General features: G+C 42.1%; 2 protein-coding genes and 1 long non-coding RNA gene across 3 annotated transcripts in view; 2 read left to right on the top strand and 1 right to left on the bottom strand.

The window, feature by feature from the left end:
* tlcd2 (TLC domain containing 2) overlaps positions 1–23,174 on the top strand; it is a 30,072-nt gene extending 6,898 nt beyond the window's left edge. Inside the window, exon 4 of the mRNA XM_080772757.1 lies at positions 22,583–23,174. Within this exon, the coding sequence (XP_080628883.1) occupies positions 22,583–22,966 (384 nt within the window). The 3' untranslated portion in view covers positions 22,967–23,174. The remainder of the gene's footprint in view (positions 1–22,582) is intronic.
* Positions 1–27,262, top strand: part of LOC308321715 (lissencephaly-1 homolog A-like) — a 274,413-nt gene that overhangs the window by 130,931 nt on the left and 116,220 nt on the right. The gene's annotated exons all lie outside the window — the stretch shown is intronic.
* Positions 14,479–15,780, bottom strand: LOC308321331. Its single transcript, XR_013964600.1, has 4 exons — positions 15,743–15,780; positions 15,427–15,459; positions 15,269–15,316; positions 14,479–14,974 (listed from the first exon to the last, which is right to left on the bottom strand). It is a non-coding gene; the product is annotated as an uncharacterized lncRNA (long non-coding RNA).

Genomic DNA, 27,262 nt, shown 5'->3' with positions numbered 1-27,262 from the left:
TGGTGGGAGTTGTTCCCGCCAAACCACTTTTTAGTTTTACAGCAATGAGATGCACTCATCGTCAAAACATTCGAAACCATGAGCACCTGCTTGCAGTGCTGGTATGCATCAAGTCACCAACTCAGCAACAAAAACTACCTTGTGCACACACTGACAGTACTACTACTTATTATGTAGTAGTGTCAGTGTGTACACTAGTCATGGGCGTGCACCGTTCTGTTCCGTCCCTGCGTGTACTTGTACCATGGCGTGGTACTGCGTTCTACGAGCATGACACCACTGCAGGCTGGTCACATGACCTGTGAGATCCACATTGGGTCCACCACGCCATTCAGTCTAGTCGTGTATATTGTATAGTGAAAGTAGACAAACTGCAAGCTCACAATGCTTCTCCTCACATCGCCAGCTTGTAGGCTAGATCTGGTATTTTTGATTGATCTTTGATTGACTTTTGTGGAAAGAAATAGGAATTCCATTGTGATATTATCAAGCATAAATATCAAACATATCAGACAATCTACATTTCCCAAAAGGAAATGCATGGAATTAATTCAGTCTGACCAGAAGCAGGTCATATATTTCCCGATTGGTGGTACAAAATCTATCATAAGTGCCACAGTTTGCCGCTCCTTGTGTGTGGCCGCGCAGACCAAAACCAAACCAGCAGCACCTGTCTGTGTGTCGCAAGCAACACACACAAGGCCTTCTTTTAAAACAAAGACAATACCTGTTCTTCTTGTCCAGCTGCAAAGAATAGTTACAAAAAGTTACAAAGAGACAACAGCTCAAGGGTGACAATCCGCACTGAGCATAAGGATGTGTCATAATGATGTGTCTCATCCGTCGAGAGAGCCAGCACCCTCCCCAATGTCACTGCCACAAGGTTATTATAGTTCAGTCAGAATAGACTTGACAACGCTGAGGAAGGCCAACCAGGCCGAAACGTGTACGTTGTCCACTCTCGTCAAAAATCATGTGAAAAGGACATATAATGAGTGCTGGCATTTTCTTCATTTCAGTCAGAATAGATCAAAAACATTTAACCTATAAAATGTAAATTCAAGTGTGAATGTTTTATTTGGCATTCAGACCCTGCCATATGTTGCTCACTGCATGCTCAGCAGTCAGCACATTAGAAGACAGCCATTTAACAGCAGGACTGTGTGTATATCCTACTGTATGTATACTGCATAACAACCCCCCCTCCCTCAAGGGAAAAACATACCCGTAGGGCAAGCAGAGCCAACTTTAAGGAGGTGGCACTGGTGACTCAACTCAAAGTGTATTTTCTGTTTACTAAATCTTGACGCGGAGACCCCTTACTGAACAAACAAAACATTTTAGGATAGTCTTTTTCTTTCTCTTATCTCAAAAGTTTTCGTTGTTCCATTTAGTTTTAGTTAAGTATAATAACCTTGCAACTGCGCCCTCCTTCACCTTTATTATTGCTAACATTCCCATTAAAGATTGGCAGCTTAATGACACAGTGGCCTTCAAGTGGATGATGCACCTAGTTGGTGTGAAGAGACGCACGTCACTTGTCACAGGCAGCGTCACTCTGAAGGAACGACACAATGCTTCCCCTTGTTCTTTTAGGAGAGAATGGCCTTTTGTTCTTTTACCATTTGGGGAAATAAATGGCAGAGCTGGTGATCTGTTAACCCTACACTGTATGTCCCTACTGTACTGTCTCCCACGGCCCTTGATTTTTAAACCATTATTCAAAGTATATTGAAGCGCGGCTTCTTCTCTCGTATCATCCTCAAATAGTGAAGTGGTAGCCATATTGTAGACTAACTGCACAACAGTGGGTTCGGGACCGCAGTAAATATCATTAAAAAAACTTTTTCCTAATTTAGTATTTAGAAAAAATCCCAGGGAGATTTCACATTTCTCTTTTGGGTCTTGAGCTAAAAGGTTTGGGTAGCTGAGTGAGCTCTGTTTGACTCATGTCACTCACAGATGGCAGTGCAGTACAGTACAGTACAGTACAGTACAGTACAGTACAGTACAGTACAGTACAGTACAGTACAGTACAGTACAGTGCAATAGAGCGTTGCAGTCCCGCCCCCTTTCAGAACGACGAGGACCCAGGAAATAAGTCCCCGTTCATTTTCCCCATAGACGTTTAAAAAAGTATTTGTTCAAAGACGTTTAAGCCCACCTTTTTATCCTATTGGTTCACCGATCTGTGCAACCCCCCCCCCCTCCCCTTTTTTGCAACGAACACAACATAAAACAAAAAAGGGAAAAGAAAAAACACATACAAACAAAAACAAAAAAGTCGACATTTGTGTATAAAAATTGCATTTCCGTTGTTCAGTTATTGGTTAGTTAGTGAAATACAAGGTACACTCCCACTCCTATGTCACATTTCCTGCCTCGTTCGCCCAGACATTTTTTTCCTTTTCAAAACAAAGCGCCTGCGGTCCCCGAGGCTACTCACACACAGTCCTACAGTATACATACTGTACACTACAGCGTACACACCCCCAGACGCCCGTCCGTCTGTCAACACTGCTTCTTTTTCTCCCGTTCACTGCGTTCCTGGAAAGCAGTCAACAGGAGCTCTGCTCTGGACTGCAACCTGCCGATTTGGAGACTTATCCACTTAAGCCCTATATACCGTATAGCCTACCTCGTGGTGCTACATAAAACAGCAAATTGTTGAGCTTGTAGATCTGCTATTGTTCGCTAGTTTAGAACATTTTGATGTGTTAAAAGGTTTTCACATCACATTTACTGTGTGTGTGTGTTTGTTGTTAACTGAACTTAATTTTTTATTACACAATACTTACCTTTTCAATCCTGCACCTGACTTGGGAGAAGAAGGTATATAACAGCTTTATTAGGGAAAAAGTAAGATAAGCAAGTAAGAAAGAGATAAAAGCAAAACAAAAAAACCGAGATGATGCAAGGTCAATTCGGAAAGGCAATTGTGAACAGATGGGTTTTCAGGGCGGTTTTGAAGGTATAGGGAGGGAGGGGGCATCTCTGATGCATTTGGGGAGTGCATTCCAGAGGGAGGGGACAGCCACAGAGAAGGCCCTATTGCCCCAGGTTCAGCACATGGTCTTAAGCTTCTTGGGGACCTCCAGGAGAACAGCATCACTGGACCTGAGGGGACGGGAGCATTGGCTTAACTGAGGAGGTCAGAGAGGTATGGATGTCACTCCACAGTTTGTGCAGTGACTTATACAGTAGGTGGTGAGCAGCATATTGAACTGAATCCTCTGTGGAGCCAGTGGAGGTTGTGAAGGACTGGTGTGATGTAATATCTGGAGCGGGTGCTGGTGGGCAGCTGAGATTTTAACATATTGGAGTTTATAGAGGGTTTTGGAGGTGGTTCTATATAGAATGCTAGTAGTCTAACCGGGATGAAATGAAGGCGTGGATGAGGGTTTCAGCAGCAGAGGATGTCAGTGAGGGCCGGAGACGGGCAATGTTTCTAAGGTGAAAGAATGCTGAAAGGGTGGGGTTGAAAATGACACCTAGTATAGGGTGCGGATGTGGGTAAAGGTTGTGACGAGTTGTGACAACCTCATTTTTGAGGGGCGCTAGCCCCTCCTATATGTCCAGCTTTGAGTGTTTGTGTTAACACAAACATTGTGTTAACACAAACATTCAATGCCATTGAAAATGAATGGCCAGTTTTGAGTGTTTGTCTAAACACAAACATTGTGTAAACACAAACATTGAAGACAAAGCAAAGGTGAGGACGAAATTTGTAATTGGCCGGAATGAGATGATGTATGATGATGTATGATGATGAGCGCCTCACTTCACATGGGTGTGATTTTTTTTTTTTTCAGTTTTAGATCAATACTAGCCCATGCAGCAGCCTAGCCAATCCCGCACTGCTGTCACCTTTGACCTTTACCCTTCCGCTGGGAAACAGGACATCCTGATAGCTGTGCCAGAAGCAGGGTGCCTGGCTGCTTCTATACATCAACATGTTGTATGAGACATCTTTCATGAAGTGCCTTTTCAACACATTCCCTCCCGTTACACTAGGCGGGACCTGTTGCAGAGTTGTACACCAGATTTTGGCTCATTTTGAGTAGAAAAAGGAGTAATAAACGCGTTTCAGCACAGATTGTGTTAAAAGGGCTGCTAGGCTAGCAGCAGTAATAAGCTAGTTACTGAATTACTGAGTTACTTACCGTAAATCCCATGTGGTTGAGCGGAGTCCCTCTATACTAGTGTATTTCCTGTTTTCTGTGGCGAAAGCTTTTGTAGAAATGAGCAGATTGACACAATGCGGATGATGGGGTTTAAGTGGTTTTTACTGTGTGGTACAAACACATACAGTAGAGAAAATAGCAGATCTACAAGCTCACAGCATGTCACATTGTCAGCATATACTGTAGATGTGCCATTGTCCATGGCTTCAGTTGCCCTCCATGCTTGGAAATACTGAAGCTGTATTATTATATAAGCCAGAGCAGACGGATGGACGAGTACCCCTCATGACATGAATTTGCAGTCCTCAGTGAAACTCAAGCTTTTTATTTTGCAGCATTTGTGGACATGTGATAACTGACAGGAAATATACTTGCAATAGTCTGAAGCAGTTCCATAGCAAAGCAATTCCACTGACTACATCTATACCTAGTCCTACTGTAGAACCACTTCAACACTATCGACCGGTAACCCCCAGGGGTCTAGATTAGTCCCCTACTTGGATCCCTCTAAACCAAATCTCTGTGCTGAAAATTGCCAATCGTCAATTTTTTACATCTGTTCCCCTATTTTTTGCCAAATGTTGACCTATTGTGAATCGGGATGCTATAGGTTTTTGGTTAAAGATCAGTCACTCAATCAATCAATCAATCAATCAACCTTTATGTGTTACATACAATTATTAAGTAGAAAACAAGACAAGCGGAACTGAAACTAAAAGACTAAAGTCCACAATGATATAATAAATACATGTGTATGTGTAGGTGAAATCCATGTCATCCGTGTCCATGTGACAAAGAGGTATTATACATGAAGCTCAAAACGCATTATATCCTCCGCCCCAAGCAGCCCGGGCCGAGGTCACCCGAGTTTTGATTCCAGTTATGCATTGCAGCTTTAATCAAGAACATTGAACATGAATAATGAAGTCACTTGACCGTCGCTGAGTTTTCTGAATTCTTAATATGGCGTCTATCTGACTCAGAGATGTTTGACCATTTCCATGATCAGTGGTGTAAAGTAGCAAATATGTTTTTACTCAAGTACTGTACTTGAGTATAGAATTTTGAGGTACTGTACTTTGACTTTAGTGGAGTATTTCCCATTTTCAATACTCCACTACATCTCAGAGGCAAATATTGTACTTGTGGTACAACTATTGTAATATTGTTGTCAGACTTTGTTACATGAGTTACATGCATTAACCACTTCATCCCTATATATACTTTGGCTATTTACAAGCGTAATGTTGTGAGCTTGTGAGTGGTATTGATACTTTTACTTAATAAGTACCGGTACAAGATGTCAATACTTCTTCCATCACTGTCCATGGTGTTTGCTGCTATTTCCGTCCACAAATAGCCCTCAGCCCTCTCACATTAAGCGCAATTGAGTTTGCATATTAGAGTTACTGAGCCACGCTGTTTTCAATCACACATCTCTTCTCATGTGTTCCTCCTTCTCTACAGTCAGTAGTGGTTCTTTTCAGGCCGCGGTCCCGAAATAAAATAATGTTTGAACTGCTGACCCACCCTGACAAGTACTTGGACATGTTTGGAGTTGAGGCATTACATTTAGTTTGACTCGCGGTTCCACAGAAATATTGTATAGCTACAGCTTGTAGATCAGCTATTTTCACAAATGATTGCCTTGTTTTAATCTTACATTATTTGGCCAGTGTTTAACCAGTTTTTATAGTGATTTGTTGATTACTTCTAATGCAGTTATGGTCTCTTTTAATTTCATTTATTTTTTCTTCTCTTTTTTGAGGTATTAAAAGGGTCTTAAACGTCCTTAATTTGTTACTTTACTCTCAGCTTGTGTCAGATGTAACATGTTGGGCGTTGTTATGGTTGAATTAGTGTAAACCCTTCACGTCCCCTTCACGTTTGGATTAATCGTGGCGTCAGGGTAAGAAACTTACATAGTGGAAACTTGCGCCGTTTCTGAAACGCGGTGGGAGGGGCCCAGTGTGTGACCTCATCTCGGAGCTACAGAATGACTTTAATCATTTCTTACTAAGAAATGGTCCTTGAGTTTTGTAAGAAATATGCTAGAGGTCCAAAGCTCAAAACATGTTGAGAACCACAGTTCTATATAGCAACAGCATCTTATCAGACCCTGAACGCCAGCCTGGCTTGTTAGCGTCTTTCCCCTCAACTCCAGCTCAACTCCAGGGGTTCCTCCACAAAAAGCAGAGACTCGGATATGAATGGAACTCACTGTGCCGACTGTCTGCTGCTTGACGATTGATTGGCAGTGGTGGAAATTAACTAAATATATTCACAAGTACTTTACTTCTACTCCAGGCAAATATTGTACTTTTTACTCCACTACAATTCAATTAATTAATTTGTATACTACAACGCGTCACAGCTATTTTCCAAAGATTTTTTTACATCTGAAAGCTTGCAACACTTTGTACTTTTGTATTATTATTTTGACTTGTACTTGTACTTGTACTTGTACTTGTACATCAAGCTGCTACAGAAACATGGGCCTCAAGGCTTACTTTACTTTTACTTGAGTAAGGAATGTGAGTACTTCGTCCATCACTGGATATTGACAGCAGCTGGTTCAGCCATTCCGACTACGTGGCTTCCACGTGCGGTAAGATTCAAGGTTACGGACAGGGTTAGTAATAGTAATGTAGCACGCCGGAATGGCGATGCGTCGGAATAGGGAGTTCGGAATGCCAGTGTGTGTAACCACACGTCACTGATGTACCACACCTGGCATGCTCTGTCTTTTCTCCCTCAGTCCTCTCTGCTCCACTCTCCTCTCCTCTCCTCCCTGCAGACCTCCTTGGGTGGCCCTTCTCTCTGAAGGGCCACCCAACACCAACAACCACAACTATCCTTCACTCACTCTGGAATACAGTTACTGTATATTTGATATTGACCTCTCCATTCTTAAAATGCAGCATGCTAAACTACATCAGAGTACGCAATGCAGAATGTTGTGTCGTTCATCATTATGGTTATATAGTTATAGTCTTGTGCATGATGGCCCTTAATTTATCTGCTTAAGCACTATATAGCCTACTTTGTTGTACGACGAATATCCTATCTATCGGCTCATGCTTGTTGTGCGACAATGTTTTGAAATTATTTTTACCCGACATGCCCAAAATAGGGACGTCAGCCAGGGTTCATGTTGTTAAAGGGTTGCTCCCTCCTGGCTTCTCCACTGAGGTGACTGACCCATAACGGCCTAATAAGGATGCAAGGATGTGGTAGCTGCTTACATGTGTCAGTGTGACTGTGTACATACATTATGCTGCCTGCATCTGCATGGAAGCCCGTATAAGCCCTAATGTTGAACCACTTGAACCCTAGCTAGTAACTAGCATCCCTATTCTGGATGTTACCAAACAGATCTGCTATTTTCTGAGAAAAGGTTTAGCGTAGAAATTATAAACAATAGCATAGTTGTCGCATGCTCAAAGGTTTGAACTGAGCATATACGGCTTAAGTGGTTAGTGGCCAGACAAGTAGTCTTCTTCTGCTGACTGACTGACTGACACTGGCTATTATTATTTTTTAATTAACTCAAAGGTCTATATTATTAGACTGTTTTGCTCATTAAGATCTCCCTGACTCTCCAGTTCTTTGCTAAACACATAATAGCATTTCAGATCAGGATGACAATTTTATCCAATCAGGAGATATAACTCCACAAAAATAAACTGTTTAAATGTTATAGTTTTCCAGTTCCAATTTTGTCTGCTCTTTTTTTGTGTGTGCGTGCGTGCGGGACTCCCTTACTCCCTAGCCCTACCCCTATTCAGATAGACATCTGGTGGCTGCATGAGACGCACACACACAGAGCCCCTGGCCTCCACCCCATATCCTCTGTTCCCTCCAAACATATACACGGTAGCCCCCATCCCCCTTGTACTCCCATAGCCCCCATCCCCCCTGTACTCCCACTCCTCATAGCTGGGTTCCACCCACTCACATGGCATCAGACCAGTTAAACTTCATTGCTCATGGTCATATTATTGTTGCATATGCTTTATGCTCAGTGGTGGAAAGTAACTAAGTACTTTTACTTAAGTACTGTACTTACGTACAATTTTGAGGTATTTGCACTTTACTTGAGTATTTCTAATTTCCAGTACTTAATCTACTTCTACTCCACTACATCTCAGAGCCAAAATGTTTACTTTTACTCCACTTAAAATAAAATAATAATAATGAACCCAAATCTTCATCCTTGGCAGGGAAAGGTTTGAGAATCACTGGTCTATAGAGGCATGCATAAAGTGGGTGGCAAATCGAGTGGGAAAATTGAGTGTCAAAGTGACGCGTCATTTAATGCAATCAGATAGGACTTTGTGGGATGTACAGTATGGACTGTCAACACCAGAAAGTAGTTTTTTGACACTCAGTAGGCGTTCCCACATAACCTCCGGATGCACAGCCACATACGCTAGTCTATACTATAGGACTCACCAAAAGTGTGTGTGTGTGCGCGCGTGTGCGTGCGTGAGTGACACACCCTGTGGCTATGAGGCCACAAAGGCACAGAGGGACCAAGTTGTCTGGCTTCCTGCCTCAATGCTCTGTGAATTCCTTTGCTACTTATAGGCCTACTTAAAGGTTCATTATGTATAAACCGCCTGTTATTTACTTACTCATGATTAGAAGAAGCAGATGATCAATATGTATTTTTGCTCAGATTTATAGCGCTTTTTAAGTAGCCCATAAATGGACTAAATGTCATACAATTATATATATTTTATATATAGTGGAGTCATGGATTTGTATGCATATTAATACATTTGATATTGATATTATTTCCGCTTCAAGGCCCAATGTGGGATTGTTTTGAACTACCATAATACGTTTTAGGAAATTTTCGGCTGACTTCTGAAAGGGATTGATTTGTAGATGGCAAATATGCTTTTCCAGATTAATCATGAATCAAAATATTGTCTGTTCAATAACTAAATTGTTTACAACCAACATAACCAAACAACATAAAGCAAGTTATGCTTGAAAATACAGAAACTGAGTTTGAAAAGCATGTATTTATTTATTTACTTATTTACGGCCTGTTATAGCGCCACCAGGAGGCCGACTTTTGTAAAACATCCTGCAAATCGTTACACAGTATCTCTATAGTCATGTGTTCAAGACGGATCTATCATCTGTCTGGCTTTCAAAGTTTGCAGGATTGTCTGGTTTTCATGAACGCTTCCTGCAATATACTTGAAATCTTTCACAGACTTTCCTACTAGGCTGAGGAATATATCTTTTGGATTTTTGCAAAACACATTTTTGGAACAAAATGTCTTAAATCATCCAATTGCCATCCAGGGCGTAAAAAGAAATGTCACCCTATTCACATTGGCCTATTATAGCGCCACCAGGACGCCACAACCTGACCTGCCCTGGTGGAGACCTGTGCCCCTAGGGGCACCTTATCTAGTTGTCTTTCTTTCTTTCCGTCCGTCCGTCTATTTGTATCACTGATTGAACCTATAAAGCATATTATTTGCCAGTCCCATAAGAAAGTGATTGAGAAACTGGTGTATCCGTTAATGGGCTGTTGCAGAACATGACTTGTACAGAACAATTTCGGAGCCCTGTGATGATTCTCACAAAACCTAAGAAACCTTTAGACACCCTAAAACCTGATGTCTTTCTGACAAACTTCACAATTCTTTATCCCGGAATAGAGAGAAGCGTTCGCGCTCCTGTATGCCACAATTGAAGGGGCTCTCACCCAGGCCTTTCTTTGGTCTGTGGTCTCCGAGGCTAAGGGGACAGTAACATGGCCGGGGTTTTTAAACTCTGTAGCACTTTGAGGTTTGCGAAAATTTAAAGGGTGTATAAAATAAAATGTATAATTATTATTATTGTACTGTACTGCAGCGGTCTGCTGCTGTCAGCTGATAGCCGCTCTCTCCCATTAGAAGTAACACACGTCTCATGACTTGTGACTTACTTGCCAGGCCCTCATCAGTCAAGGAGAGGTCCTGAGGTCGTTGCAACGGCCTATACATGTATATCTGCACATGTATTGTGTGCATGTTTGGACTTTGCACCGTGCGTGCGTGCGTGCGTGCGTGGGTGCGTGTGTGCGTGCGTATACGTGCATGCGTGGGTGCGTGGGTGCGTGTGTGTGTATGTTCACTCTTTGCATGTGTATTTGCCTTTGACCGAGTGTGATCATCAGTTATATGAGTCTTGGTTTTCCACAACTGCACATTCTTTGAACAGGGCCACCCCCCCCCCCCCCTATGTGATAACTAGATGGGAAACATTCCATTTCCTACTCATTAACTTCTCTAGACCCTTTCATGTTTTCCTTATGATCTGTGTTATAGCATATTTAGAGAGCACTTAACAGTTACAAGGATATATACAGTGCATATATATATAGAGAGAGAGCGAGAGAGAGAGAGAGAGAGAGAGAGAGAGAGAGATAATGCACGTGAAGCTATAATTCAACAGATAATAAGTACAATATACACACTCAGCGTAAATGGGAGCCAAATAGAATTCCCCCCAGTGCATGTGTGTGTAAAGGCCTACTTGGCCTAAGTATAGGATTCAAGATTCTTTAAGGCCCCCGGCTATACTCCCCTATTATATTGAGTATAAAGAGAGTAAAATCATTTTAGCCTGCCTTGGCCATACTAATATCACACTGTGTGGATATGCCGAGAGCATTTTCTTTTCTTTTTTTCCCTTATTTTGGAACCGACAGATTTGTGTCAGGCCACTGCGAGGTTCAAATCATTTCGTTTCAACTCATTAAAGCAGCATGAGAAAATAAAAATAAAACTAGGAAAAAGTGCTCCTCGGAGTACTAGTCTAGTGTTTTACTTTGATTCGGATGTAAGGTTAGTGAGTTAGTGTCCTTGAGCAAGAGAACTCCTAATTGCTCATATCTATCAGTCAGTCAATCAATCCAGTATCTATGGTGTAACAGGCAAACAGGCGACACGACAACCTTAGTAAATGCAGACAGGTGTAGCTGTGGATGGTCAGGTGTAGTTATGTGTTCATTCTGCTCTGGTGTGGATCTGAGGGGAGGGAGGTAAACAACACAGACAACCAGACAAACGGGCTCGTCACCACGGTAACACCAACTGTTTCATTGACGGGAAGAATGTGGCGACCGACTCAACCTGTTTTATTGATTGGATACGACAGATGTACAAGTTATGGGAAGTTGTATTTATACAACGCAGTTTCGGGAGAAGAGACCTCCTTCCGCTTGACCTTAACCACTCCTCCCTCCTTATCAAACTCACCTGCCTTTCATTATCACCCGGCCAATCCCCGGTGCATCACCACAGTATAAATACACCTGCGATCACTCAACCAAGTTGTTAGTTCTGCTCCACGACAGACCAAACATGGGTTGTGAGAACTGCACTTGTAGATCGGCTATTTTCACTATTCTTCAAATTCGCCATCCTCCTCCACCCCCACTGTGCTCAGCTCGTCTTTTATCTCCCAGAGATTATGATAATGCATATCAAACATTGGTCCTTGAAATTAAAAAGGTTGAGAATCCCTGGTTTAATTTATACCGTATCACACAGTTGTGTTGCCATTGGTGTGGGGTACACCTGTGTAACCCAGCCAACATGGCAACCCGCAAATGGCAACCCATGTCAACTGTCAATCAAGGCAGTATAAAAGTGACATCAGGTCCTACACTCCCCACTCCCACTTCCACCTATGCAAGATGGCCGAAATGTTTGACAGCAGCATGGCAGGAGCAGCAGGTTCACTGTGACAATCTTTGGATACTCTTCGGTGAGTCATATAGGCTTGGTGTCATTAACTTTAACTTGGATCAACTGGTTAACTGTTTGTTTATTATTCAATTGTATGCCCCATTCATATGGGCTCCCCAAAGGAATTGTTCAATTCATATTGTATGTTCAGTCCAAAAATCATTTCAGGCCCCGTCACCAACAAAGAATGTTGTCCGTCCCTGTGCAGCTCGTGGAAATATTTAGCTAAACACACTTTTCTGCCAGAACTTTCAAATGGAAGTACCCAGGAGGGCATGGGGGTGATCTACATGTATACATGGAATACATGAAGTGTATGTATCTCAGCCATTCTAGAGCTATAGCTCAGATGAAAGGCTGACCTGCGAGAGGCAGGAAACATCAGTTACTTGTCTTATTGTCTTTAAATACAGTGTCTGAATCATTCAACCTTCTTTGTCTGCTTCCTGCTCAATAAGCTCCTGGTTAGTTGGCTGTGAGTGTTGAAACTCATCACATTTGTGGTCTTGCTCTGTGACAGCAGCATGCAGTTAGTGAGCAACATTTTTATTGTTGTTTGCTGTTGCCAGGTGGATAGAGGGATCCCCACCTCTAGACCTGAGATGTTTAAGAGATAGGCAGTGGTTTTGATTTATTCTTCAGGTTAGAGTTATTTGACTGTCATTGAGCTCTCATCTGCACCTGAATGGTGAAGGTACATTCCTATTCATTGGCTCCATGGATGGGCAGCGTTTTCGATTGATTGAATACTTTATTAGTCAGAAATGTAAACAATGTACCGTCATAAAGGCTAAAAGGTCTTGGAGACTTGTTTCCATTGTGGTCCTATGTACAAAGGAGAAAAAAGAAAAACAGTGGCATGCAGTGAATGACACCTCCTATTGATGGGAAATTACGTTTACGCTTGTGGTCTCCTGATTTTTCAGGCCAATTTTGAAAGAAACCAGTGATACACATCCTTTAATGGACATCCCAGGCTTCTACTGTATAGAGTGGCAGAGAGAAGAGTTGTTTGCGAGACACACACACATCACTAGGAGGACGGAGCTCGAAGGTGTTGTTAATGCACGTGTTGTATGTTGTTAAGCTAATGATTCTCAACAGAGATTAGGGTCTGGGTGGAGAACACCAAGGGTCCTGGTGGTTTGTACACTGAGAGTTGTACACTCACACATTTATAAACCCCTAACGCTGTGTACACACAGGCAGATAGTACATCAGATCTTTGTGTATCTGAGATTGTAGATCTGCTACTTTTGCAGATATGCTATACTTTTTGTGTGACGCTGATCAAGTATGGCATTAATTGACGGGGGGGGGGGGGGGGGGGATAAATAAAATATGGTGACAAGAGGTTTCTGCCCGCCAGCGATGATATCAGTTTGTGGATCCTTGACCTGAAAAGGTTTGAGAAGCACTGCCCAGCTAGCAAGTTATGGCGCGCCGCCTGCGGGAGGCGGTCGCCGCGCGCCGCCGATCGTGTCCTCCGCCGGGCGCGTCGCACGATGTGGCCGCGTCGTTCTTGATCAGCGTGTGCCGTGCGCGCCGACGCGCGTGTAGCCGGCGCCCCGCTTCTCTGCCGCGACTCGAACGTCAGCTACGACGGCAGCAGCAGGACAGCGTGGAGCTGTCTTATGACACCCCCCCCCCCCCCCCATATGACCCCGCACCCCTCGATCCTCCCCCATGCTCACCTCCCTCCCACATATTTATAGAAACATAATAAAGCAGCAAATGTATACTTAATTTTGTTTCTTTATTAGGAAAAAAAAAGGTTACAATGAAATCATTTAGGCACATAGAAAAAATATGTAAACAACCAAGTTTAGAATACAAGTGGTTGATTTTTATGTCATTTTGCTGAGAATGCACTTTAAGACCACTCTGAGAACCACTGGCTTCTAAAATCTATAAAACACCAACTTTCCTGAAACCACCAGAACATGTTGGATAAGATTGTGTCCACATTTCCACAGTTTTCTGAAAAACCTATGTTTCTATATTAGTGGTTCTCAAATTATGTTATGTCAAGGACCCCAGAAATATTATGAAATTGGCCGCAGACACCTACAGTATCTGAAAATATGTTGTTCCAGGGACTACCCAGAAGCAAAGATGAGTTTAAAAACGTTTGCTCTGAAACAATATATATTCAAAGATTTGCACATTTTCAGGATAAAACTAAATAGCAGACCTACAAGCTCGTAGCGCGGTCCCTGGAACAACATATTTCAAGTTCAAGTTTAATTTCTATAAAACACCAAGTCTATTCTGTGTGGAGTTAGTTATGTAGGCCCAGTAATGTTGCAATAACAGTTACACAGCAATAAACAGAACACACAATCGAGATTCACCTTTTGAGCAAGAAATCGTGCAGCATACATTCAAGAGTCCATTTGGAAACCCCTATAGCGGTGGGTTTGAACCCTTTTCATGCCAAAGTTATTCACCATTTGAGCCACGGACCACCATTTGATGAGCTGCCTGCCGTGCCTGTCCGTTTCCTTCCTTTATGAAGCCTGACTGGTGGTGGCCGCCAGCAGAAGTTCCAAAATGCACCCTGTCCAACGTCTCCGGCTCTCAGACCCCAGGTCCCTGTCACTGAAGTCCAAGATCCCCTGGTTTTAGCCACTTTAACCATTATTTAAAAAGCTGTAAGCTGTTGAAAACGAGTTTGTAGATTTGCTAATTTTGAAACATCGTGAAAATGTGGCACAAATCTGTAAATATATATTATTTTGCAGCAAATGTTTTAACTAAAATCTGTGAGGATTTAGAAGACATCAGTTCTCAAGTGTAAGTGCTTAAGTCTTTAAAACACCAATTCTCTTCTGAGTGGAGTCAGGAGTTTCTGAGCGTAGCAATGTATGTATGTCCCCATGTCTGTATGTCCGAGCACGGAAAGCTGGGTGCGTTCCTTGAGGTCTGGATGTTGCGTATAGTAGAGGGTCAGGGAAACCCGACTGGTGGTAGCCTTTCCAGCAGAGGTTGCATTTGAAGTCGATAGGTCTTCCTCCAGCGAAAGTTCGTCTGAAATCACAGAATTAATTAAATAAATTATTGTGGGATAACGTTTTGATGGCTGTGCCTTAACCCATTTAGACCTGAGGACGCATCTGTGTCGCCTCATAGGTTTTAAACATTATTTTAAAAGCTGTTATCTGTTGAAAAATAGCAGATCTACAAGCTCATAGTGTGGCACAGAGTGCCACAGTACTCATCATAATACACCTCAGTCATTTAAAATGTTATGATGGTAACAATGGTACACAGTTACACATTGTTGGGTGCCAATTTTCTGTCCTTGGTAAAATGAACAATTACCTTAAATTAAAGAACGATGTCTCAGCTCTGTACAGCATGTCACCTTGTCTGTAAAATGAAATCAAATTCAAGTCAAATTTCTTTCAAATGTAACAGCAAACTTGAGGCAAGAGAGCTTGTAGCATGCAACCTTAATTCAGTGGTAGAAATGTTCTTACCGTTTGTACGCCCAACAGATCCAAGTCCTGTGTCTGAAATCACAGTAACAACAAAATGGTAAACATTGTATGTACATAAAAATCAATTTGATGAAAACAGAAGATCTACAAGCACACAGTGTGCTGCGAGCTTGTAGACCAGCTATATTCAGCATGCAACCAAGTGTAAAAATCAGGCTTAGAATAAAACAACAAAATGACTAAAATGACAAAAATTAAATCAAAATGTGTTGTAATTAGACAAATCTTTATTTGCAATTGTGGCCTAGCAAAGTTCCTTTAGAGGAGACAACAGAGAGAAGAGTAAAAGAAATACCTGCATGGCAATGCTCATTTTGGTCACTGCATCTGCACCTATAATAGAATAACAAAAAAAGTCTGTTTTAAACATTAGCCTACTATGTGATATTTTTTACATTTGCAAGACAGACATTTGACGAAGATTTAGCCTTGCAGACCCCACATACACACAGACCCCATGCTGTATTGATGTGGTACCATAGGAGAAGTTCTAAAACAAAGAATGACAAAAAATGTGATTTACAGCTAAATGCTGTTTATGTAGTCTACACAAGCAACGTATCAAATCTTATCTAATTCGAATAATTGTGTTTAAGGACTTATCAACACAATAAGAAGTTACCTGTTAAAATAGCATGAGTTATACGTTTGCTAATGCTAACCTTATCCCCTCGTCCAAACAATAGATTGCCCAGGTAGCTAGGCTAGCTAGCTAGAGGGAAACATACACAGATAAAGATCGAAACGATTTTAACACGGGCAATTACACTACACACGGTAGATATCGGATATAAAAATACACTGACCTTTCAACTGAATTTCTCCGGAGAAAAACTGTGTAAGAACTAATATAAGCATTTGTTGGAGAGTCTTGTCTTCTGCGACTGCCTCCACCCCCGTACGTCGATTCAACAAAAACAACAACACTGCAATGCATGCCGGGTAAAGCCTCGGCTCCAGGCTAGGCCAATAATTATTAGTCTGCAGGTACATATTATTATTATTATTATTAATAACAACAACAATAATAATAATAATAATAAATATAACCGCAAGAAGAAGAAGTAGAAGAAGAATCCACTTCATTATATTCAATAGTTAAAAAATTATGTATTTTATACATATAATGCACATCCTTGTCTGAGAGAGAGAGAGAGACGGGCGGGGGAGGCAAGCCTTACGTCAGCGTGAGGAGGGACTGTAAATCGCTGTAAATTCACGATCGCATTAAAAAGTAACTGATCGCGGTCGTTTGACGCGCGGACAGCGGGGGGAAGGCCAAGCCAGCCCGGGCGTGCTACGCTGTGAAGGCGACAGCGGGAGGCGGTAGCTAGCGGGGAAATGTTAGCTGGGTGGTTTCCAGAATGTGTCCTTGTTGTTGATATGTAACTGGATGATAGCAGCAGACATGGTGGTCTTGGAAGCCAAGCAGCATCAGCAGGGGCTTACCAAGGCAGATCCGTCTAATGCTGAATCGTTCTAATGGTCTGATACGTGCCAGAATAAAAGGGAGATTACCAGGACTTCAGCCCGGGCCATGGGTGCTGCTGCTGACAGTGGTGCAGGGTGTGAGGCTGGAGCCATGGCTGACTGTCATTGGTGACTATAGCAGGAACTTGGCACTGGTCCTAATCCGTGGCCATAGAAAAAGGGCAGCCATGTTGCTGTGTTCAGGACCAGTTGCTGAAATCCTCTGGTTATCTGCTGGAAGGGTTGCATCCTCTCCCATACTGTAATAGGCCTACTCACAACAATTATCAACCAGTCAGGTCTTCACAAAGGAAAAGTAAGGGTACAATCATCACACCCAACTATTGCTGCAGGCTGATGGAGCGCATAAACGCAAAATATTTTTTAACCCTTCCATTGGATAGCTCTGCCCTATTTCGTCAAACTACAAAAGTATCAAAGGTAGCAGATCTGCAAGCTTTTTAATCCTGAAAAGTCACAGTTTTGGACATACTGTATGAGGTTTCCGCCTGACAGCGACGGTGCACACAATGTGTGTTGTAGTTCAGATTGCCAAGCCACTTTAGACTTTACCATCAGTGGTCGTGAGGTGGAAGGTCAGGTGTTTCCTCATCAGCTATATAACGGCTGCTAACAACACTCTCTGCAAACATCATAAAGTACCTAAAGCATACAGTACACCCATACACTGCACACAACCACACATACATATCTAGAATTCACCATAATGAAACATAGACACATAACCAGCCATAAATATTGCATCTGTTATACACATTTTGCCCACAAGGATATATTTTCCTGCACCTAACGGCGGGGCTCCACCGGGCGCGTTGCATCTCCGTTGCATGTGTCAAAAAAACGACAACCGCAACGCAATGCGGGCAGTGGAGCCACCCTTCATTGATTAAAAAGGGAACATTCCCTGACGGCGACGCTGACGCGCCCGGTGGAGCCCCGGTGTAATGGCTGTTTGGTATGCACAAGGACACATCTGGTTGTGTGGACTAAAGTGGAATTACACGCATACACACATACAGTACACATACAGTATACAAGTATACTATACAGTATACAACACAACATCATTTGCACATATACACATTATGAGAGGAGTGCTGTGCTGCACTAGAAAATAAGCGGCTGGCTTTTTTGCATTTTTTTCCTTTGATCATTGTGTAATGAAAAATGTCATCTTTTTATTTAATTGATGAAAAGTTGTTATTTCTTATTTTTTTACTTGGCGACCCACATGGGTCCTATCTAGGCTCTACTATCCTGGGTTAGTGTGTGAAAGCTAGACTTTAAAGTTCCACGCATGCTTTGAAGTAACATAGTACAGCCTTCTGACATTACCACACTGTGTGTGTGTGTGTGTGTGTGTGTGTGTGTGTGTGTGTGTGTGTGTGCGTGCGTGTGCGTGGTTCTGCTCTAGGTGTGACAGTTGTCCCTCCCTGCATCACGGTGCTTTGGTGAAATGCTTGTTTGCGTTGCTAAATATAGGCTACTGCAGTAATGCTCTTGCTGTTGTCACTGTAATTACATTCTGAATAACATTCAGGATTTGTGGAATTAATACTTTTACTAGAGTAAAACATGTCAGTAGTTCTTCCACCACTGCTTCCACATCTCTTTCCATCACAAACATGAGATTATATCTCATGTCATCTTTTTGGTCTGATGGTGGCAGACTAAACACAGTCTCCAGTGGTGGGAAGTACTACTGTACTTTTACTGTACAACTGTACTTTGATTTTATTTTATTTACATTTTTCAATACTTATACTCCTATCCCGGCTCAGAGGCTTAATTTGACAACTTTAGTTACAGAAACATTCATTGGCCCCATTGGATATTACAGCTGTTAAAAATAAACACTTGGACATTCTGCATTCTTTACTTTACTTACTTAAAATGTATTATTATTTGACCACTTTAGTTACAAGAAACATTCATTGGTTAGGGTTAGCCACATTTGATTAAAATGAAACACACAAAAAAATACACGTTGGAGCTTGTAGCAGAATGGGACATTCTGCATAACTGGCAGTTTTGCGTTTGGCATATTTTGATATTAATCCTTACTTTTATTCAAGTTAAAATTTGAAGTATCTCTAAATTGTGGTATTGCTACATCCTGCTACCCTAATAGACAGGGGTACATGAGCACATGTGAGTTTCTTTGTGCTCTATCTCCGACCGAACCACACTTTTACCACACATCTCTCTATGCCAAATAAAACCTGCACACTCCCACAAAGAACATAGACTACATTGCATTCGCCAAAAATGTCTTATTTACTGTTTAAATATTACTTTTCTGAAACACGCTATTCTTGCTCAACCTCCAACAGCCTACGTCAAAATCGTCATGTTGGCGTCTACTACGCCAACCATGTTCACTTAATGGGGCCAGGCTTTCACAGTGACACACATGTTACATGAACCACGCGCCCGGGATGGTTTCTACCCCTCAATGTCGTATTTGCTGCGCCCTTCTAATTCTGCGCCACGCCTACTCTACACTCACTGCTTGCAGCAGCAGCACTCGCTGGGAGCTGGGTCTGAGGCGGCCGTGTGTGTGCGTGCGTGCATGTGTGTGTGTGTGTGTGTGTGTGTGTGTGTGTGAATGAATAAGGCGCTTATATCGCTTTTGCTCAGTGGATGGGACATTTACATTACAGCATTCGGAGGGAAAGGTTCCACAATCCATGCTAGCTGCTCCAGACACAGGGGAGGGGAGGGAGATGGCCCGGCTCACGGGACTCGAGTGCGATATAGCGCTTATGCAACAATTACCCTAAAAACACAAGCACCTCAACTCGATGTCATTGTGAATAACAATTTCGAGCGAAAAAATAATTTTTGGAATGACACTTTCACCCAGTATGAAGCTAAATGTGGAAGCCGTGTGTGTCACACCAAAACTGGTGTCCTATAGAAACCTGTAACCGAACGATCCTCTTGCATCTGGGCTGAGGGAGGCACTGCCTGCGAGTTGGCTCCGTCTAATAAGCAAATTTAGAACTTCCTGTTTGAGAGCTAGCTAATTTAAGACATCCGGTTGCCTTCAGAATAAAATAAGGTTATTTAATTCGTTAATTAAATAATTATTACATTACATTATTTGTATTATTGTTACATTACAGTTATTGTAAACACACATTAAAATAAAGACATCTATCTATCTATCTATTCAGGCCCAATTCAATTAATCTATCACTACATTAGTTGCCTGTTCAAAACTAAACTACACTTTATACAATTTACAATTTACAATTTACAATTTAGGCATTTAGCAGACGCTCTTAATCCAGAGCAACTTACATTAAGCAAGAACAAAAAAGCATGGGAATACATCACATAAAGACATTTATCATGAAACATGCGTAAGCTAAGAAAGTAACAGTGGAATATCTATAATGAAACTATACATATAAGCTATACATCTATACTACTATGCTACACATATGTACTATGACGTGCTATGACTACATACAATGCACTTATGCTGTCTACATAACATGCTATAAGTCTGTATCAAATGCTATCTAAGTCTACAGAATTGCTATCTAAGGGGGTGGGGTAAGTACTATGGGCCATGATGGAGTCTGAAAAGGTGGGTTTTCAGACTACGGCGGAAGATTGGGAGTGATGCTGCAGTTCTGACTGCAATGGGAAGTGCATTCCACAGTTTTGGAGCCAGAAGGGAGAAGAGTTTGGGACGTGTGGAGTGTTGTCCCGGCGTTTTTAGTGAGGGTACTTCCAGCTTCCCTGCGTTGGCTGATCTGAGTGAGCGGGAGGGTTTGTAGGGTTCGATCATACTTGCAAGATATGGGGGAGCCATACCTTTGGTTGCTTTGAATGCCAGCATCAGAGTTTTGTATTCTGTGCGGGCAGCGACCGGGAGCCAGTGGAGGGAGCGGAGCAGGGGGGAGACATGTGAGAATTTTGGCTGGTTGAAGACCAAGCGAGCTGCAGCATTTTGGATCAGCTGGAGAGGCTTAAGTGCACATGCTGGTAAGGAGGGAGTTACAATAGTCAAGTTTTGACAAGACTGTTGTCTGGATTAAATCATTTTTAATGAAATCATTGTTGCAGCCTACACACATATATTCAGGCCCATTCAGAACACATTTCCCAAATCTCAGTGATTTATCCACACATCGCTCTGTGTGTGTGTGGGCGTGTGTGTGTGTCGCGTCGCCCTCCAGCTGCAATTGCGAGTGTGCGCTGTGTGCAGGGCACACTACTGAGTTTAAAAACACAGCTGAAACATGAAGTGGAATCTGTCAACTCCCGCAATTTCTTTCTTCCCATATTGCGCTGCAACGACACTGGGATGAGGCCCCCGAAGGGGGCCGAAATTCTAGTTGACATAATTAAAAACAAATCAGACTCAATGTTCCACCATTGACCGTCTCTATTCTAAATGTGTGGCCAAGATGAGTTTGTATTCACAGTTTACACACACACACACACACACACACACATGCGCACATGCACACACACACACACACACACACACACACACACACACACACACACACAAACTGGTTGGCATGTGACAGACATTCCTGCTGCTGCCATCTTGTGGACGTTGTGTTTTACTACAGGTAACCTCTTGCTTTAACTTGCAAACATGACAACATTGTTGTTGACTTTCCAAAGGATATTTCTGTCCTTCCCTGTCACACACGCACACCACACACAAAGCGTTCAACTTCAAACTGTTCATTGTTATCCAGTGGCTGAGTGGCGACAAATCATACACATTTTAAGCATGCAGTTATGAGGTTTCTGCCAAACATACAACGACAATATGATCATGTACAGGCAGACATGGTTTCTGTAAACACTCCCATCCTTGTGTATCCAGACTCATCATTGGTCACAGGCTGTGTCCCATTTGGGAAACTGGTTAGCTTGGGAAAAGTCATGTGATCCCACTTTAATGTGATGCGTCTCCTAAATGCAACCTCGAGGTTCTCTTTGGACTTTCATACAAACCTGCTTAAAGGAGTATACTCACAAAACCATTCTATATATATAGGTCTGAAACTTTTTACGATTCAAATCCAAAATGATTTGCTACTATAGGTCCATTGTGCCCCAGCTAGGCCTCACTCACACCTTTGCATCTAGAATACAACATTGCTGGATGCTAGATGTAAACAAAGGGTTAGTGTCATGGCCGCCCCAATGCATTTCCAATGGAAGTCACATGGTTTGACACAACATTTTTGTTGTACGGCTTTCGGCTGTGTTTCGACTGCCCCCCTCCCCCTCATACAACAAAAATGTTGTGTCAAACGATGTGACTTCCATTGGAAATGCATTGCGAGCTTGCATCAGTCAATAAGTCTCATGCATCAATCTGTTGTGAAGGTGTGAGTCAGGTTCCGAGGTTCACTTGTTTTGTGGGCTTACTGGGCTGTGTGTGTTTAGCTATTAAGCTTCTACTCACTCCTGTTGTGACTGACAGTGTGACTGAGTTCTTATTGTGCCAGTCTATAGTCTTCTTTGTCTTGTCCTATGTCTTTCTCTTTTTCTCATACTTTTCTCTTTCTCCGGACTAAATACCGAACTTATGAACCCATACTATTAACATTCTCTACCAGACATATTGTGCATTTACCGAACGTCTGTCTTCTCTCTCTCCAAGGTGATCACGTGCTTCGGCCTGTCGGTGCTGTCGCGCCGCTACGTGGGCTTCGCCGTGGTGGCGCTGCTGGTGGAGATCAACTCTGTGTTCCTGCACCTGCGGCAGGCGCTGCGCCTGGCCGGGCTGGGGGACGGCACGCTGTACCGCGTCAACAGCATGGTCAACCTGGGCACCTACGTGGTGTTCCGCATCAACACACTGGCCTGGATGACCCGCTGGCTGGTGCTCAACCGGGACAAGGTGCCCCTGGCGGCCTACACCGTGGGCAGCGTGGGCATGGCCATCATGACCGCCATGAACATCGTGCTCTTCTGCCGGCTGCTGCGCAGCGACTTCCTCAAGGGCAGCGCCACCCGAGAGGCCAAGAAGGAGAAGGAGATGTAGGGAGGAGGGCAAGAAGGAGGAGGAATCGTGGGATTCGTACACGCGCCCACAACCCATTACTGTACGTCAACATCTCATTGGTGCACTGCTCATATATACATACATGTTGTATACCTCTATCTATGTTCTCAACACCGGCGGGGCAGGGGTGATGTATCAAATCTCTCTCTCACACACACACACACACACACACACACACACACACACAGTCAGTGTCCGGTGCAGTCATGTATAGTGTAGGATGCAGGCAGTACATAACATTATATAGTCTCACGTAGCCAGACACCTATTCCACAATCTCCAAATATATATACTGTGTGTGTATATATATATATATATATATATATATATACTGATTGAAAGGATAATCCCCTTGAGATGCCTCATCTCATTTTAGAGGGGGTTCTCAACACAAATGAACAGTACATACAATACATACAGTACACAAACAATACAACAGTACATCCATATATACACACACAAAACAGAACAAAAGCTTTCACAAAGATAGCCGCTCCCAACTGCATACTCAAAGCACAATAAAACCATGAAAATGAACATGTGGCACCAACATGCAAATGTAATAATAATAATAACATGCATGTTGGAAAAGGAGGCAGCACTTAGTTTGTTGTGGCAAGACACAGTCCAAGAAAGATTAACAAGATTAGGTAAATGCTACATACTGTAGAGTTTGGAACTACACCTCCTGAATACTAGAGTTCGGAACTACACCTCCCGAAAGCCGAGACAGGAAGTCATCTGTTCGTCATTTCCGTTCACGGAAATACATTTTAAAATATGTTTACCGCACATTTGTGAGGACATTAGTGAGGACCAGTTATATGAAGATATGGTTGAAAATAGGCTCAAAAGTGCTCATCATCATACCATGAGCATAGATTTGTATGTTTTGAGCTAAATCAAAGCTAACATGATGAGACAGGCCCACCATCACTCACCATATAAGCTGTAGAAACCAAAATATATATAACTTAAAGCCATACTATGTAACTTTCTTTGTGAATACAATTACATTTTGTCTAGGTAGAGTATGTTAATACAATATATCTTAATACAATTGGGGGTGGTTGTATTTGGTCTTACTGCTCTGATCCTGTGTCTTGGTTGGACACAACCTTTGACTCGATCCTGTTTCTGGTTTGACACAAAGTTTGACCCGAAGGTCAACATTTTAATAGTCTCCAGAGATAGCAGGCAGGCTCTATTAGCTCGGTGGTAAAGATTTAAGCACTTCTTCAGCGCAGGAGACCTGGGTTCAAATCCGGGGTACAACAGGAAGGTTACATAGACATAGTGCAGCTTTAGGACTATTCAATTCAGTTGAACCATACAGTACGTATAGAGACGAGAGTTGGTACAGCAGCGAATGTTACACTACATACAGACAGTATATTGATCATCACTGGAACTCAGAAGCTCTCTGCCTTGATGTTTTAACACGTTATGTTACGTTGCGTTACATTACGTTACAACTAAAAGCCTCTTCTCAACTAAAAAACGCCTGCTACCTCAGAAAGCGTGTAGCAGCTCTTCGATGTTTCTCTAAAAATGTGGTTCTCAAACTTTTCCACATAAATGACCACCCAAATTGATATGTATTTGGCGGCGGACCCCCATCTGAAAATGCTTTGTGCCAGGGACCTCCAGAAGCAACATTTTTAATTCAAAATGCTCATATGAGGAAGCGGCAGGAAATGATGTGCAATGAGATTGTATATCTTTTTTTTTTAATAGCAAACGTTGAAAATATGGTTAAAGAAAGTGGTGAAAATGATTGTTTTTGCTGGGGACCCCCTGGAAAATAGCCGATCTACAAGCTTGGCTATTTTCACAATATGTATCTATGAAACTGAGTCGAACTAAATGTAATGCCTACAATTCAGATTGGGAGTCATTTAAGAAAAAAGTTGAGAATCTCTGCTCTAACAACATGCCTTGCTCTTAATGTTCAGCAGGGGTCACCTGACTCACCTTTTTATGCTTTGCCACAAATAGAAGGAAAATGTTATAGCACTTCTGGAAAGGCGAATAGTATTAATCAATGTTTATCGTTTGAGTTGTTGTTTTTGACCAAATGGAAAGGAAAACACATTGGGATCGTATAAATGGTAGTTGAGCCTGTGAGCGCTCCCATGTTTTAATCGTAGATTATTAGTAGATTCTTATTGTTTTGTTGAACAGTTATATAACTTGGTACATCGATAAAGAACCAAGATATTAGTGAGTCTGTTGTGTTTACCAGTTGCAAGTGTCAAGCAACACAATACATGTTGGTGTACTATATGTTTCAACCTCTTCATCTCTATTTTAGACATGTCTCTCATTATGACATCATGGTTCAATTCGGCTATTTTTGCTTAAGTGGAACAGTAATTTCTGTTCAAAATGTTGCATCGGAGAATTTTTATTTATCATGAAGGATGAATGGATTCCCCAAAATTCCATTTTATACTAATAGCTGATATACAAGCTAACATTATGTCACATAACAATGTGTTGTTGGCTTGTAGATCAGAGCTATCTCAGCTATTGTGCACAAAATCGGATGACACACACACACACACACACACACACACACACACACACACACACACACACACACACTGGCTAATTACAAACTCCTCCATTTAATTACCATGACAACAGGGAAAGAGACACATAAGAATCAGTCCTTCCTTGACATTCACCATGATGACGCTGTTGAGTTGCATCTGAGAACTCTATCACACTTAGATTAGAACACCACGTCACCAGGTTGGAAACTATTGCAACAGAGACATTATTATCATATATAGTTCTATTAATTAATCGTGCCTAAATCATTCTTTCATTTGGGGGGGGTAATTTGGCTGCTGTACCACGTTTGGCCTGAAGAGGCCAGCAACACTCCATTACCTCATAATATTTGTCAAAGTCTAAAGACATTGATGAACTGTGATCAAGGACTTACTTGTGACGGTTTATAATAATAATAATTTTTTTCTACCAAATGAAACGGTCTAGGGCTCACTGTGGAGGGCTCATTTGCAGTCCATGTTGTCTACTGCCATTAAGGCACAACCACCGTCATAGCATTGTAAACCTTTATATTGTCTCCATTAGGTGGAAACCTCAGTTTTCAGGATTCAAATAAAAAAATAGAAGGACAAGCTCAAAACAGGTGTGCATCTTCTATTTTGGATAGTTTTGTGTGACACTGTAGTATGATCAATTAGGTATTAGGGTGTTAATTTACAGAAAAAAGGAGTTAGCAGGTTTCTGCACAGCAACAACAATATGGAGTTAGAAAATGGATTGCAATGCTATACATTTGCAATCAGTTTTCTTTGTTTTTGTATATTTGTAATTAATGTCTACTTTTGAAACTATATTTTTTTAAATTCGTATTATTTTCTGAGGATAGCAAAAACCTGGATATTAACTGTGTGACCCATATAAAAATGGCTCAATACAACACTGTGCTAGTGATGTTTGACAGTTAAAGTGTCTAATGATCAATCTCATTGGTGAATTGTTGTTGGGTGTTTAAAGGACGACTTCACCCATGTTTAACCTCTCGTCATATAATTGGTTTCCACCAATAAGATGGCACCATTTGTGTCTACTGTGTCTCAGAGGAGGGAGGGCTGTGGACAGTTCAGAAACCTGCCTACCACTGTCGTCATCAATGGGGAATTCAAGCTAATAGAAACTGCAGGCTTTCTGTTCCTGGAAAGTTAGCATGCTATAATGAAAGTTCTCGCATAAAAAACAAAACAAAAACTGTCCATATATATATATATATACGTACGTATGAAGATAGGTTGAAAATGAGTGAAGTCATACTTTAATGGTTTCCTGTCTGTGATGAAGTAACTTTTCCTCTTCTCCGTCAACGTACGCACTGTATTAATTTCTTTCTCAGCAGATTCTTATGGCAGCTTAATGTTTTTTGTTTATTTGTGGAAGCGAGTGGCATTTGAAAGCACTACTTTCTCTCTCATTTGGCAAACTTGTATTTATGAATGTGTAATAATAACTCATAACTGTATTGTCAAATGTAATTATTTGATTCCCATATCAGTCGTCGTTATGCTAAACATGCCACAGTAGCCTATATTGTTCAAGATTCCTTAGAATCTGTAGTGATGTTTGAATGGAGGCATCGGGGCACGGTGGCACAGTCGGTAGTGCTGTCGCCTCACAGCTATAGAAGGTCATGGGTTCGATTCCCGCTGTGGGTGGGTCTCTCCTCCTCGTCATCAGTGCCCATATCCGAGGCGGGGTTGGCGA

This window comes from Protomyctophum bolini, assembly GCF_963924005.1.
Source record: "Protomyctophum bolini genome assembly, chromosome: 9".
In the NCBI taxonomy this organism is placed as follows: domain Eukaryota; kingdom Metazoa; phylum Chordata; class Actinopteri; order Myctophiformes; family Myctophidae; genus Protomyctophum; species Protomyctophum bolini.
The sequence above is the reverse complement of the archived record's forward strand: the minus strand, read 5'-3'. Positions and strand labels throughout refer to the sequence as shown.